The sequence below is a fragment of the Sciurus carolinensis genome, chromosome 7, assembly GCF_902686445.1.
Source record: "Sciurus carolinensis chromosome 7, mSciCar1.2, whole genome shotgun sequence".
In the NCBI taxonomy this organism is placed as follows: Eukaryota; Metazoa; Chordata; class Mammalia; order Rodentia; family Sciuridae; genus Sciurus; species Sciurus carolinensis.
The window spans coordinates 34,621,239-34,636,403 of record NC_062219.1 but is presented as its reverse complement, the minus strand read 5'-3'; the positions used below and the strand labels follow the sequence as shown (position 1 = coordinate 34,636,403).

At 37.6% G+C, this 15,165-nt stretch overlaps 1 protein-coding gene across 2 annotated transcripts in view; it reads right to left on the bottom strand.

The window, feature by feature from the left end:
* Samd3 (sterile alpha motif domain containing 3) overlaps positions 1-15,165 on the bottom strand; it is a 61,152-nt gene that overhangs the window by 3,790 nt on the left and 42,197 nt on the right. Inside the window, exon 7 of one of the 2 annotated variants that reach the window (XM_047558806.1) lies at positions 4,098-4,298. The exons of the other annotated variant lie outside the window; for it this stretch is intronic. Within the exon in view, the coding sequence (XP_047414762.1) occupies positions 4,098-4,298 (201 nt within the window). The remainder of the gene's footprint in view (positions 1-4,097; positions 4,299-15,165) is intronic. 2 annotated transcript variants of the gene reach the window in all.

Here is a 15,165-nt window from a genome sequence, read left to right as displayed (position 1 = left end):
TGTACTCATTACTACAAAGGTGGTATTGCACTAGAATTTCTCATGGCACAAAGCTAGGAAATACATTTTTATTTAGTACAAAAGTGACCACAACGAAAATGGAGTTGCATGTGTCAAACACTAACAAAAAACTAAAACCAACAGCTGACAAAGATCACATGCATGTATGCCAGATAACAAAAACTATCACAAAAAACCTCTGAAAACCACAACCTTGCTCAAAGCTCACACAGTCTCACACAAAAATACTTCGGCAAGTACATTTGTCCAACTGCTGCCTCTGACCTTGGACTGATACCACCTTTGATATGGATCCTTGTAGCCAGTGATTATCAAGCCAAAAGCAATTTATGTAACCCTCCTCTTTTTGTTTTTATAATATTCTTCTTGCCTTAACCTCCTTGAGTATACAGTTTACCATGGCACATGTACTTCCAATGCCATGTCCATTCCCAAATAAATTCATCATTTTTGGAGAACCTCCATTTGTTATTTAGGTTGACTATATACATAGATTCACACAGACAAAGAAAGAAACACACAAACATCCATAACTGTATATCTGTATATAAATAGTAAAAACTGTGAGGTCAGATACTTACTTTCAGTTCCAATTGAACACCACAGGGCTTTTTCTAACCTTCCTCTTTCCATACTTCTCATTCTTCAGTGGTAAAAAACCTGACCCTCATTATCCTCGGTGTATTTACTTATTGGCACAAACCTCCCCCCTGTCCGTATAGTTAAACTCCAACTGTGAATGACCTGATACAGAAAGCCCCTCTTTCCTACAACCTCAAGTTTTATCCTACAAGTTCCAAATCTTAATCCTTTTTCACCATGGATTATTTCTATCCATCTTCAAATTCATAGACCCTTTCTTCTTCGTGTTTTCTAATGTACTATTAGGTCTTTCCAATGATGTGTTCATTTCAGATAAATGCTCTTTGCCATTTGAAATTTCAGTTTGGTTCCTTTTTTTACATATTCAGTTTCTCTGCTGAGATTCTTCATGGTGATAATACCTGAAATTCACTGATTTTACCATGATCCCCAGCACCCTCTAGCAGCTGGCTTGACAGGATGTTGGAATGGCCTTTTGAAGACTTGGCTGTGGCATCAGCTAAGTGGCAGTACTCGCAAGGTTGGAACAGGTGTCCAGATCTGCACCCAACACACGGTGCTGTTTCTTGCACAGCCATGACTTTGGTCCAGGAATCAAGAAGTAGCACCACTCTCTCTACCCAGTGATCCACCAGTCGGGAGTTTGGATTAATTTATGTTCCTTTAAAGGAGGCTTAATTTTGGTCTGGCAGGCACATAAGTTACCAGTTGTTCCTTCCGGTCCTGTCAGACTTGATTTTATCATTTGTTTGGCAGGTCTATTTTGGGTTTGTCCTTAGTCACAGGGCAACAACAAGCTTAGGGCATGATTATCACTCATAAGGCATGGACTTTCTGCAGTGTCAAGTGTCTGCCTGGGGTGATCAGCAATTCTCTCCCCTCCAGGCAGAATTGTTATTTCTCAACATCGTGTGACCTCTGAAATCAGCTTTCAATCTTGCTGCAGACTTTCTCTGTAAAACACCATGGAGTTTCATTCTGTGTAGTCCAGTCCTCAGCCAAAAAACTCCAGGGAAACCCTGTGTGGCCTTCTGTATACTATCCTCCAAGTCAAATGCCAGCTGCTCTTCCTTCCCCAACTTCTGCCTCTTCCTGTCCGGCTCAGTGAGACCTTCTTCTGCTTAGCTTCCACCTTTCTATGCAGTGGTCCAGAAAGTAACCCTGCAGCAGAGGCCTGAGGCCCGGCTTCTGGGTTTCCTTTTTTACCAAGGAATGGAATCCTGCAATGCCTGTTAACTGATGTCTGAAAACAGCCGACTCATCCCTTGTTCTTCCATGCATTGTTCTTCATCCACATTTATGTAGCCTAGCACTCCGTTATAGCCAAAAGCAAAACTCAAGATTCTTTAAACCTGTTTTTGAAACTTTATTAGCTTTGTTCTTAGGTACTTCACTAGTTTTATTTCCTTTTGTTTTTGTTGTTGGTGGTGGATTTTTGTATCGTTTGTTGTTACAGGATCTCCTTGTTTGAGACAGGGTCTCGTTATGTTACCCAGGCTGGCCTCAAACTCATGGTCTCAAATCATCCTCCCACCTCAGCCCCCCTCCAGTGTGTTTGGGAATACAGCGCTGTGCCACCGCTCCTGACTTTCACTTAAGTTGTAAGAGAAGATGATTGAAATAGATTTTCAGGAAGGTGAAAAACTGGAGCATCTCAAAGTATTTGTTAGAAAATGTAGGTGTTTGAATTTCGCTTTTGGTATTTTCCTCCCTCTCTTCAACCCCCTCCTGCTTGTCTTCTGACACATCCCAGTGACAAATTCCAAGTCGATACTATTTTAAATAGTCTAATAAAGTAAAAAGTGAATTTTTTAAATTTCAGTTTTTACATTTTCTGTTAAAACAGTGTTTTTGAGGGAAGGAGGGTAATACAGGAAATGATGGAGGGTCAGTGTTAACAACCAGGACCACTTCCTCCTACAGCTGCTCTCTTCCTCTGCACCCGTGTCCACAGCTCCCAGGCTTCACATGGTTTTGCAATGGCGTGGGGGGTGCGGAGCAGAGGCAACTGCCCCACCACAGGGATTGCTTGCAGCAGTTGTTTGAAGGTAAGGTCAATTTTAATTTTAGGAAGCACAACAAGGGTTTTATGAATTATAAATCCCAGTCATACAAGGTTGAGTTAGGGTGATACTTCCTGAAGGGACTGAAAATATTTTAATTATTCTTTTGTTTAAAACAACATATAGACATCTCATCCAATAAGAGCAGTCATTTCAAAAACCAGACCCTAGTCCCCATGGTGAGCATAAACGTTGAAAACCCTAAGGAAATAGCAGGGGGAAACATACAGAGGCCACAGTGAGAGACTTAGACAAAGCCCTTAGATCTGCAGTCTCTGTTCCTGGCTCAGGCTATGATGGACCTTGGACATAACTATCATCTGTGGTTCTTTGAAAGGTTACTTAACCTTAGTTCATCTGTTTTCATCACTAACCCTCTGTGGACTGCACTCCAGGGAAGCGCCTGAGGCTGCAACACCAGTGTTGAGAGCAGCCTTCTCAACCAGCCGCTAATTCAGCATCAAACACTGTTTCTGTCACACACAGGACTGCCAGGCACTTTAAGAATGACTGATATTTAAAACATGCTCCCTAGTTTGAAGACTTCATAGACCATCAGTTCATAGGGTTTTGCTTTCGAACTCTATTTTGCAGGTGTGGCAATCTGGCATTACTGTTGTGTGTAAGATTTAGAGCCTAGTGGCTATTACTGTTCTTAGCAACCCAAAGATTAAGAAAAAACAAAAAAACAAGATAGGGTAGCTGAGAGGATTAAATTAATGAACTCATGTAAAGCCCTAAGAACATATCTGCTGCTTAGTAAGCTCTTAGATATTTGCTACTGACATTATTATTAAAATAATACTTACAGGTAAATTCTTGTTTCGGTTCTCTTTTTGAAAAAGAAAAATATGTAAAATGTTTTGTTTTCAGTGTGGTTGATTGAATTCTTCCATGAAATGTGTTGTCAGATAAAAGCTTTGATGAGGCTTTTGTTAAAATAAATTAAGACGGTGGTGAGAACCTTGAATAACTATCCTAAGTAAATTCAATGGAAAGGTATTTGATTTACCCATTAAGCTTCATGTATTTTTAAGATCACTTGATGAAATGATTTCTTTGATCACAACAAAGTAGATTTTGAGTAATGTTGCATACTCAGGGTCTCTTAATAAACTACCTTAATTATCTAAAAGCATGCAAAGGAGAAATGATTCACACTGTCAAATATCCCTGAGTAATGAGCCCCCAACCTCCACAATATGTCCAGTAACAGGAAACTCTCAAGGCAGCCAGAGCCTGTTATATGAATGAGCTTCCTGAAATTTCTGCCTATCAGTGATCCTACACACACCCTAAGGAGTCACACCCACTATCTTGCTGTGTTGTGTCATTTACTACTCTAAGAGGAAAGAGGGGAAAATCAATTCGATGCTATCTTTGGAGAGTGTTATAAGCGAATAAAAATACCTGATAAGGGCACTTCAAGAAAGGAAACATTTTAAGAATGTCCTTCAGAGGTGTTCTGTTGCTGATCATCTTTCTTCTTACTTCCAAGGTCTGGTTCATCCTCTTGTCAATTTCTGTCCAGTCCTTTTCTGTTTTCATATACTCTTGCTGAAACCAGTTAATATGCTCATCTACCTCAGAATCTAAATAAACAGATTCTTCCTGCAAAATATTTTCAAAATGTCATTCAATCTCATGTTTCAAGTGGCAATTGATACATCATGAAAACCTGAATCACAGGCTGTTATTGCATGCTTAATAACGTTCTCCTAAAGTGAGCACGTGTAATTACACTTGGCCTTGAACTTGGGTAACCAAGGCAGAGTTTTAATGAAAACAAATTAGATCATTCGTCACTTACCATAGAATTATAATCTGTGCTCTTCACAGATCTAAAAGTTTCTTTAGTTCCTATTTACCCATTTATATGGAAATTTAGATTATCCAGAAGGTTCACACCTAACAGGAATGTTTGTTTATTTCTATGCATTTACATTTTAGAAGACAAAATGTTAAGAGATAAAATAATGTTTTTAAATTAACGTTTTGTTATTGCTATTGCTTGCCTTTTTCTTTTTAAATGTCTTTTGTAACTGCATACAATCCAAATTCAAAATAATATCAGCAGGGGTTTTTGTGACGCTGAGTAATCAAACTGTCCATGTTCGTGCTACAATGAGTACAGAGTGTGGTAGGAGCAGCTAAGAAATACCTCACATATTCTTTTTGAAAATCTGACAATCAATTTCGAGGAAACTGGAAGAAAATCTTTTTGGAAAAATTAGTTGAGAGCAACTTGGCTAAACTGTACTTGAATGCAAGTTGACCAACTGCAAGCTCACCAGAATGTGAACAGTTGTGACCTATAAATGATGAAAAAGATGAGAAAGAGCTAAAATGCTTCTACATCAAAGCTTTTACAAGCACATTGGGAAAGCTGCAGGTAGACCTAATTTCTGTGAACTCAGGATGACCAGCAAGACAGACCAAGAGAACAAATTCCTAGAAAAATATGATTCATCAGAACATATGAAAATAAAATTCCTACAATCTTACATGAATTTAATTAGAACATAACGGTTTTCCACCAAGAAAATCCCAATGCCTAAAGGTTCTACAGATAAACTCTACTTAAATTTGGAAACAGAGAGTGTTCCAAATTTATGCAGATTCTTTCAGGGAATTAAGAAAGAAAAAAAGAGAGACAGGAAGGAAATAAAAAATGCTTTCCAACCCATCCACTGATGCTCTTTTATTTTGGTGCTGGGGATAAAACTGAGGGCCTCACACCTGGTAGGCAAGCACTCTACCACAGAGCTACACCTCAAACTCTGCAAATCCTTTTCTAAAGCCTCAGTGATGTTGATCTTCAAGCTCAAAGAAGGGTATGAGAGGAAAAGTGCAGGTCACTCTCATTTACAAGCGAACTTATAAATACTAGGAATGTCTTACTTGGTTTTATTCCTGAAATGCAATGTTGGTTTTGAGGTAGGAGAGAAGAAATAAAGTAGGTAGAAAGGAGACAAAAGGAGACCAAAGGAAGGAAGCCTCATGCTTTTTTCTGTTCCTCATGCCCTTCCTCCCCAAGCCAGTTCTCTCTCCCTGGGCTGCCACTCCCAAGTCTCTGGGAAATCTACACATCTGTACTCACCGTCTTAAAGTTACTAGAAAATAACTTATGAAAATTGCCCTTTGCATTGTTAATTAACCCACTAATACACTTTTTTTAGAATAAGTTGAGGAAAGGGAGATTAGAAACCGATAACGTAGGGAACTTTCCCAGTGTTAATCTGTGGATCAGGTAATGGAGAAGACACCAACCTAAGGATCCTGAGAACAGCCAGACCACTGTCAACTGTCTTGTGATCACCAGCCTATGTCATCCCCACATACCTTCCCGTGCCCACTCCTCACCAAGTTTCAGAGAGAAGCCTGAGATCCCACAAAGCTCTTCTTACTCCCATGATAGCCCACTCTCTCCCTGGAATGGGTACTTCCTGCTTTTCTTACATAGGTCTCTATGTGCCTCTATCTGAAGCATGCTGAAATTCCTTTCCATCATGCACGTCAAGGATCCTGGTGTCTGGAGTTGAGGTCCTTCTCCTGGGTCTCCTCTTTCCCACTCCCATGACAGTTTGACATTAGTAAAGGAATTATGTTAAATGAAAGAGAAATATAATTGTCCATTACATTTCACATGCGATCATTCTGCAATCTCAGTTTAGGCTACTGTTATAGAAGAGTTGGGGGCAGAGAAGAAGTAGATTAATATGGTATATTAACAGCTCTGTGATTTACTTGGATTATCTAAATATGTATAAATATATATCGTACTAAACAATCAGATGAAAAACATTATCATTTCAAATAATGCAAAAGCAGTATCTTATAAAATTCAACATCCCTTTTTGATTAAACAAAAAAAAAACTTGTCAAGATAAAAATAAATTTTTAAAACCAATAAAGTTATCTTCCAAAAACCTAGGTATAACATAATTTTTTGGTGGGGTAGGTACCAGGGATTGAACTCCGGCACTTGACCACTGAACTACACCCCAAGCCCTATTTTGTATTTTATTTAGAGACAGGGTTTCACTGAGTTGCTCAGCACCTCACTGTTGCTGAGGCTGGCTTTGAACTTGAGATCTTCCTGCCTCAGCCTCCCTAGCATAATATAATTTTTGTTGGTGAAATTTTTAAAGGATTCTCTTAGAATCAGAGACAAGACAAGGTAGCTCTACTACATTCTTTTCAACCTTATGCTACAGACCCAGCAAGAGTAGAAAAAGAAGAAAGAAATGTAAGGTGTAAAATCTGGAAAGATAGAAACCAGAAATTCCCATCATCAGAGATGATGTGATTGGGACTGTGTTGTACCTCAGTGGTACAGCACTTGCCCGGCATGCCTGAGGTCCTATGTTCAGTCCCCAGCACCACAAAAAGAGAGAGAGATGATGTGGTAGTTTTAGATAAAACTCAAAATAATGCACACTTAATTTATTATAACTGACAGAGTTTTCCAGAGTCGCAGAATACAAATATATATACAAACAAAATATGATTTTTTACCATTACAAAAACACCCATAAGGAATCTAGAAATAAAACTAACAAATGATGTGTAAGGCCTTTATGAAGAAAATTACAAAATCATTGGAAAATATTAATGAGATCTAAATAAATGGATAGGTCTGCCATGTTCACAGAAAGATGCAATATCATAAAGAAATCCCTCTTTTCCAAATGGAGCTATAGATTCAACAAATATTTCTGTTAAAATCCAAACTAATGAGACCATTTCAGAGCTGTGGAGCAGAGGCCCAGATGGGCTGGCACTGAAGCTGCAGCATGGTGCAGCCCACCAAGCCAGTGTGGGCCCGCGATGAAGCAAGCCAGGGCATCCTGACCAGCCATTCCCAGACAGCCCAGCCAGGCTGAATGCTGACTTCACACAGCACTGCAGTCAGAACTCCCAACCACCTACATCAGATGACCTCAAACTTCTTCTTTCCCCTGAGTGGCGGGAAAACAGAAGTGGGGACACCTGAACGGGATCACAGGGTTAACAGCGTTAGTACTTTTCCAAACCCTGATTAGCTTAAGTTTGGACCAATAGGGTTGGTAGTCTTTCCAAACCCTGATTAGCATAAATTTGGACAAATAGCTTTGACCCAAGTGCTATAAGTATAAACCATGGACTAGCACACTCTTGGGACAAACACAGGGGGGTATAGTCCATATTGAGAGCCACAACACAGGGATGCAGCTTGCCACTCAATAAGGCCTGCAGCTTATGCAGATTCCACCCACCAACTGAAGTGGTGAATGCATTTGATCTCAAACTCTGGTTTCACTATCAAAAACCTAAAAAAAAAAAAAAAAAAAAAAATTAAGAACCTGACAAGCTGACTCTAAAATTTATGTGAAAGTTTTGAAAGTTTAAGAGTAATCAAGACACTTCTAAAGAAGAAGAATAAGTCAGTGATGGGAAGGTATCAAGATATCACTTTACAGCTATGCAGGTAAGGAAAACTGGTATTTATGTAGGGATAGATAATTAATAGTGGAACATGACAGAGCTTCTGGACAGAGCCAGGGAAACAACAGAGATGGCATCACAAACACCTGAAGAAGAGAGGAACTGTTTTATAAAAGGTGCAAGAAATGGTTTTATCCATGAGGGGAAAAATTCCTTCATAGTTTGAGAACTTCAATGTTAGGCAAAAACTTAAAAAATTTTTTTTAAATTAAGAATGCTTCTAATCACTTCAGGAAAGGATTTCCTAAAAACAGGAATCATAGGAGAAATGATTGACAGCTCTAACTACATTAAAACAACAAACTTATGATTGTCAATTACAATTAATATAATTGGTACAGTAGTTGATTATAGAATATATACAGAATTCTTTTTTTTGTTGTTTATTTATTTATTTTTAACGTTTACATAGGGTAATGATGTTTATTTTTTTTTTCCCTTCCCCCCCACCCCTCCCACCCCTCTTTTCCCTCTATACAGTCCTTCTTTCCTTCATTCTTACCGCTCTCCTTAGCCTAACTCTAAACCTAACCCTAAACCTAATGCTAACCCCTCCCAACCCCCATTATATGTCCTCATCCGCTTATCAGCGAGATCATTCGTCCTTTAGTTTTTGAGATTGGCTTATCTCACTTAGCATGATATTCTCCAATTTCGTCCATTTGCCTACAAATGCCATAATTTTATCATTCTTCATTGCGGAGTAATATTCCATTGTATAAATATGCCACAGTTTCTTTATCCATTCATCAACTGAAGGGCATCTAGGTTGGTTCCACAATCTGGCTATGGTGAATTGAGCAGCAATGAACATTGATGTGGCTGTATCTCTGTAGTATGCTGATTTTAAGTCCTTTGGGTATAGGCCAATTCTTACAAATAAATAAGAAAAGGGGAAAGCTCATTAAAAAATAGACCAAAAACATGAAAAGAGGAGGAAACATAAATATTTCATAAATATATGAAAATATGATCAATTCATCAATAATTAAAATGAAAATCAGAACCAAATAGGATACATTTTATTCCCAATAGGTTGGGGTAGGGAAGGGAACTAATGCTGCTCAGGGATCTTAAATGGCTGCAATCATCTGAGGAAACAATTCGGCCTTGTCTTACAAAGTTAAATATTTGCACACTCCTGTGAGCCAGCCCTTCCACTCCAAAGTACAAATCCTTGGGAAAAGCTTGCACAAATGCACCAAGGAACATACAAGAATGTCTGCAGCAGCATGATCCATAACAGCCAAAGCTAGAAATGAATCAAATGCTGGTAGACAAGAGAACAGCCTTGTGAACTGTGGCTTCCTGTCACAGCAGAATATTAAGCCAACAGGGAAATGAATAAACTCAGTTTAACTTAATAGCCTAGATGAATCCCAAATGCATTACATTGACTGAAAAAAAGCAAGTCACCAAAGATAACAGGTAGTTTTCATATCTATTTGTAAACCTCAAATAGAAGTCATAACTTAAAGTATGAATTCATGCATAGGTGACAAAATCATGTATTTTAAAAGTAGATGAATAATAAACATAAAAGTCAGAGAGTAGTGGCCACTTCTAGAGGCCAGTGATGTTGGAAAGGCAAGTGCTGAGGGAGGAGACACAGACTCACACAATGGTACATACAGGCAGTGACTCAAATCCCAGTGTTCGTCTCAGGAATTATGTACATGCCACACATTATCAATTATTTTGTATATCTCAAATGCATAAATTGACAGTGTTTTAAAATAAAAATAAAATATCCTATTTGTTAAAAGAGTTAAAAAACTTAATATAAACAGTTTTCTACTACTGAAATGTAATGGAAAATCTGTAATTACTATATCGATATTTACTACACACATCATGTACTGCTTCCTTGTACCTCCCACCTGATCATGAAACTAAAGTTTTTAGGGAGCTCCTGCCTGATCAGACCTCTGGAATTAACACAATGTTCCTGGGTTGCATTCTAGATTGAAGAGCCCTTCATTATCAGAAGGTTGTATCAGAATTTAAAATTCTCACTCTTTTAAAGATTTATACACTGTTAGATTTATTATTAATGATTTATATAATATTACAGCTAAAAGAACTTAGCCATTGGTTGGTTCATCCTCTCACTTTACTCTGAACACACTGAGATCCTTAAAGGGGGAAGTGAGTTTCCCAGGCACAGAGATGGCCAGCTGTGAGAGTTCCTGAGTGCAGCTGTGCTTCTCTAGAATGAAGCCTTGTTCTGAAGGCTGATTTCCTTAGCAGTGCACACCCAGGTGGGGGCAGCAGTGAGTGATCAATGTCTGAGTCTTACACAACTGCAGCTGCAAGAGTTGACTTCAATGTGTCTGTCGCAAAGGTAATGGGGTACATGCTCAATAAAGGACAAAGGAAGAAGGCATGAAACAGGGAAGAGATCACTTCTGATCAAAGAATACATGGAAGAGAAGTGCAGGAGTCATCTGTGGGATTCATTGCTTCAAAGGAAATCAGCATAAATTAATCAGAACATGAACTTCAGTTGCATCCTGAGAAACAGGATCCTCCTTTATCACACCAGTAACATGAAGGCATCTCTACTCCAACATCACTGTGACCTGTGGCTCCCAGAGTTGCTTGGAATGGCGGAGCTCAGCTCTAGGCAACTCTGAGTCTAAGTTGACAGTTAGAACAGAAATAAAGAGACGGCTGTTCCTAAGGTAGATTTCAACAGAAGATGGAGACTGCTTTTGAAATAGTAAGATACAGCATGGTGAAAGATGTACTTATACCTTTTTCCCCCCCAGAAATGAATAAAAACAGAGTCACTTTTATAAAATAAAGATATTTTTGTTCTACATTCTACAATCTAAATAAATTTGCAAAGAAAGTATCTTGATAGGAAAATTTAACAATTCATATGTAAAAATCTACTTTAAAGACACTACATAAATCAAGGTCCTGTACTCAAGATATTTGGGGTCCCTAATTTCTGAACATCTTTGGCAAATAATTGGTCAGGCTTCCTAATAACTATGATGTTCTTTATAGTGTGTCCTCTCTTTTATTCTCTAATTCTCCCAAGCTTATATGTATCTGAGCCATCCAGCATGGTAGCCGCTAGCCACGGGTGGCTTCTGACCAATCTGAACATAACTGGTCCAAATTGAATTTCAAAGATTTAATATTCAAGAAGATAAGGTAAAAAAAACTCAATAATTTTTATAATGATTTTATGTTGAAAATGACAATATTGTGGATATACTGGTTAAGTAAAATATAGTATTGAGATTAATTCCATCTGCTTCTTTTAACTTTCTTTAATGTGATGACTAGAAAATTAACAATTACACATGTGGTTTGTATTGCTTTTCTGTGTTGGTTGCTAAGGCTTTCCTCATACCAAATTCCAGTTGTCCCTGTCTTCAATTTGTTGTCATCAAGCAGGCTTTGGAAATGATGCTTCCCCTATGAAACCTGCACAGTCCCTCAGCTTAACACACAGCCATGTGATTTAGTGAATTTGGTACCAGCCGATGGCACTAATTACATTCTATCCAGAATACAATTAACTGTCAATATTTTTCTTCAATTTTGTCTGTCTTACTCTGTTCTGAACCATGAGAGAAACATCTGTGGGAAAGACTAAAAAATAATTAGTATTTACACAACAAATCATTGTGCGTCAGTTGCATTAAGAAATGAACAGTAAATGCCGTAAGAAAAATCCAAAGGAACTTGGTAAATGTTCTTAGCATTTGACCACCTAAGCAGTTTTTGCACAATGTTCAATTCCATTTTATTTCTAAACCAAAAATAGTAACTCAAATCTCTATTTCAGAGCTTCCAAAGGCATGGGGTACATATATACTGAACAAGTAGGAAAAGAAAATATTTTAAAGAGAGAAATGAATGATAAATGTAGTGTTAGTAATTTAACACCTGGCTGTTAGTTGGTTTACTTATTTATTTAGTAATTATTTGAAAAGCTTTGGAATACAAGGTCAACCTAAAAACATTTATTAAATCCCTGTCACTGTCCTACAGATCATGTAAGTTAAAAAAAAAAGCACAAATTAACCTCTCCAAAGAAACTGCCATGATGTTCCAGCATGTGGTTGATAGGAGACATCACATCAAAATGGGGCAAAATATTAGTTTGTTTGCTCTATGTTTCAGACTCTGAGAACTGTCTTTAAAATTAAGGCCACAATGAAAATAATCTACTCCCGGATTGAAAACCTGGAAAGAATCTCCAAATGAACTAGGAAGAAGAGATAAACAGTAGGTGTTTTTCCATAAAGCAAAATAAATTTTCCCTAAGTTTTAAGCATTTTTGTTATAACGCGTGGCGATACTTCTCACGGATCTCTCACCCTACCCACAGTGCAAGAACTCAGACCATGAGTTCCCTGGCGAGGTTGGCAGGGCCAGCAACATTCTCAAGAATGATTCATCACTTCATAAAGCTGCACAGGAAAGAGGAATCACAGAGAAGTGGATCCAAAGCCTGACCGACTGTGCTTGGAGTCCCTGGTGGCACTAGGGTTGGGCAAGACCATGATGCTGTTCCTAATGGCCACCAGACCTTAGGACAACAGATATCCATCTTGGGACCTTGCTTCTCATTCTCCTTACCCATGGACATGGCTCCATCATCTAAAATGTAGTCAATTATCTCTAAAAGAGAAAGGGGGACTCTGGGGACTTGCTTACTGGATCTGCAATGTGCATGTCACCCCCGCTCACATTGCATTACTCAAAGCCAGTCTTGTGGTTCAAGCTAACTTCAAAGGAGTGGAGAAGCACAGTCCTGCTAATTGTCCAGAGCAAAAGAACTGGCTAAATTATTGAGCAGCAGTAGCATCCACAGTCATCTTCTGGATTTCTTGTTATGTGGGAATATAGCTTTCCTTATAGCTTTAACCCGTTTGAGACAAAGTTTTCTGTTAGTCTCATCCCCAACCATATTAATTGAGACATCAGAAGACCCAATTCCCAAATTAGAAAACAGCTTTCTCAATGAGTTTTATATCTGGCAAAACCATCCTTCAAAAGTGAAGGAGAAATTAAACACTCCCAGATAGATAAAACTGAGAAACTGAGTTACTAGCAGACCTGTCTTACCAGAAATGCTGAAGGTGGTCCTTCAGACTGAAATGAAAGTACAGTAGACAGTAAATGAAATTCACATTAAAAAAAAAATAAAGAACATTGGAAAAAGTCATTTCTCAGGGTAAAGGTCAGAGACAGTACAGAGTATTTTGAGACAGTGTAAATGCATTTTCTGTTTGTATTTCTTTTTCATCCTGTCCTATTTAAAAGTCAATTTCATGAAATAATAATTACAACTCTGTGTTGATGGGTATGCAATTTGTAAAATGCAATTTGTGTGACAGTAACAGCACAAAAGGCAAGGGACAGTGATATAGAAGCAGATTTTTATATGCTACTATAATTAAATTGGTATTAATCCAAACTAGATTTTAGCAAACTAAGATGTCAATTGTAGTCCCCAGGATAACCACTAAAACAATAATTCAAAAAATATAGTGAAAAACAAATAACAAAGGGAATTAACCTGATATATGAAAAAATATACTCAATACAAAAGAATGCAGTAATGGAGGAATAAAACAACAGAAAGAGAAGAACATAGAAAACAAACAGCAAAATAACAGATATAAATTCTGCATTATCATTAATTACATTAAACAATTGGCAGATTGGATTTTTAAAATGTTTTGACTGTAGTCTATTTATAAGAGACATACTTCAGATTCAAAGTCAAAAATAGATTAAAAGTAAAAAGATGGAAAAAGATATACCATGCAAGCAGTATCCAAAGGAGAAAAGGAACAGCTCTCTAAGTCTTAGAGAAAATAAACTTTAACACAAAAAATGTTTGTAGAGACAAAGGAGGATACTTTATAATGGGAAAAGGTCACATCAAGACAATATATCAACTATAAACATATATACACCTACCAACTGAGCCCCCTAATTCAAAAAACTAAAACGGATGAAATTGAAGGAAAAAATAAAGAATTCAAACATAATTGAAGACTCCAATAATGAATACTTTAAAAGTGAATCATGAATAGAACTCGCAGGGAGGTGATATTCAAGGAACTAGAAAATTTGAACAAATGCTGTTCCTGGAAAAGATGACATAGATTTTAGGTCCTTGGGGTTGGAAATAATGGATCCATTACTTCTTAGAAGATGAAATTTTAAAAATTGTGAAGAAACATTTGATAACACAGTTACTGATTTAAAAAAAAGAAATCAAATGTAGACTAAACTAACAAAGACAAAATAATCTCTGTCAATAAAGGTCCTATCCCTAAGATTTGGGAAATGTACTTTCTGAGCCATATCAGCAAATAATTGGTCATAAACAAATAGCATTAAAAGCCTCCAAACTGAGATAATTCCACTGACTTAGAGAAAAGCAGAAGAGTTAAAGGTGGAGCTCAGAAGTAGGGCATTTGCCTAGCAAGCACAAGGCCCTGGGTTTAATCTCTAACACTGCAAAAGCAAAAAAGGAAAGAAAAAATAACAGAAAAAGAGAAGCAAATCTACAGCTGAAACTTTGAAGTCCTTCCTCTTCTGCTCAGGAACACATCTTTCACCACACATCCAATTTAAAGTGAATTTACCCCATAAAGACAGAATAATTTCAAAATAGATGAATAACTCCACCATGAATTTGAAGAGTCGGGTATCTGTAAAACACAATCCATTGTGTTTCAGGGAACTTTGGAAGAACGCCTGGCTATTGTCAAATTCAACTTATTTCCCATGAACAAAAAAGTTCATGATAATATGTTGAGAGGGCTTCTGACTGAAAGGGATTTTAGTGACTAAGGAAAGAACACGCATACATTAGTCAAAAAAAAGTATTAAGGAGGAACTGAAGCATTTCCAAAAGTATGTCTACATCTTTATGCTTCAATGGGGCATTTGATAGAGATCTGAGAGAAAAGTCAAATGAATCCTCTGGGTGAAGAGGTAACCAAGACCA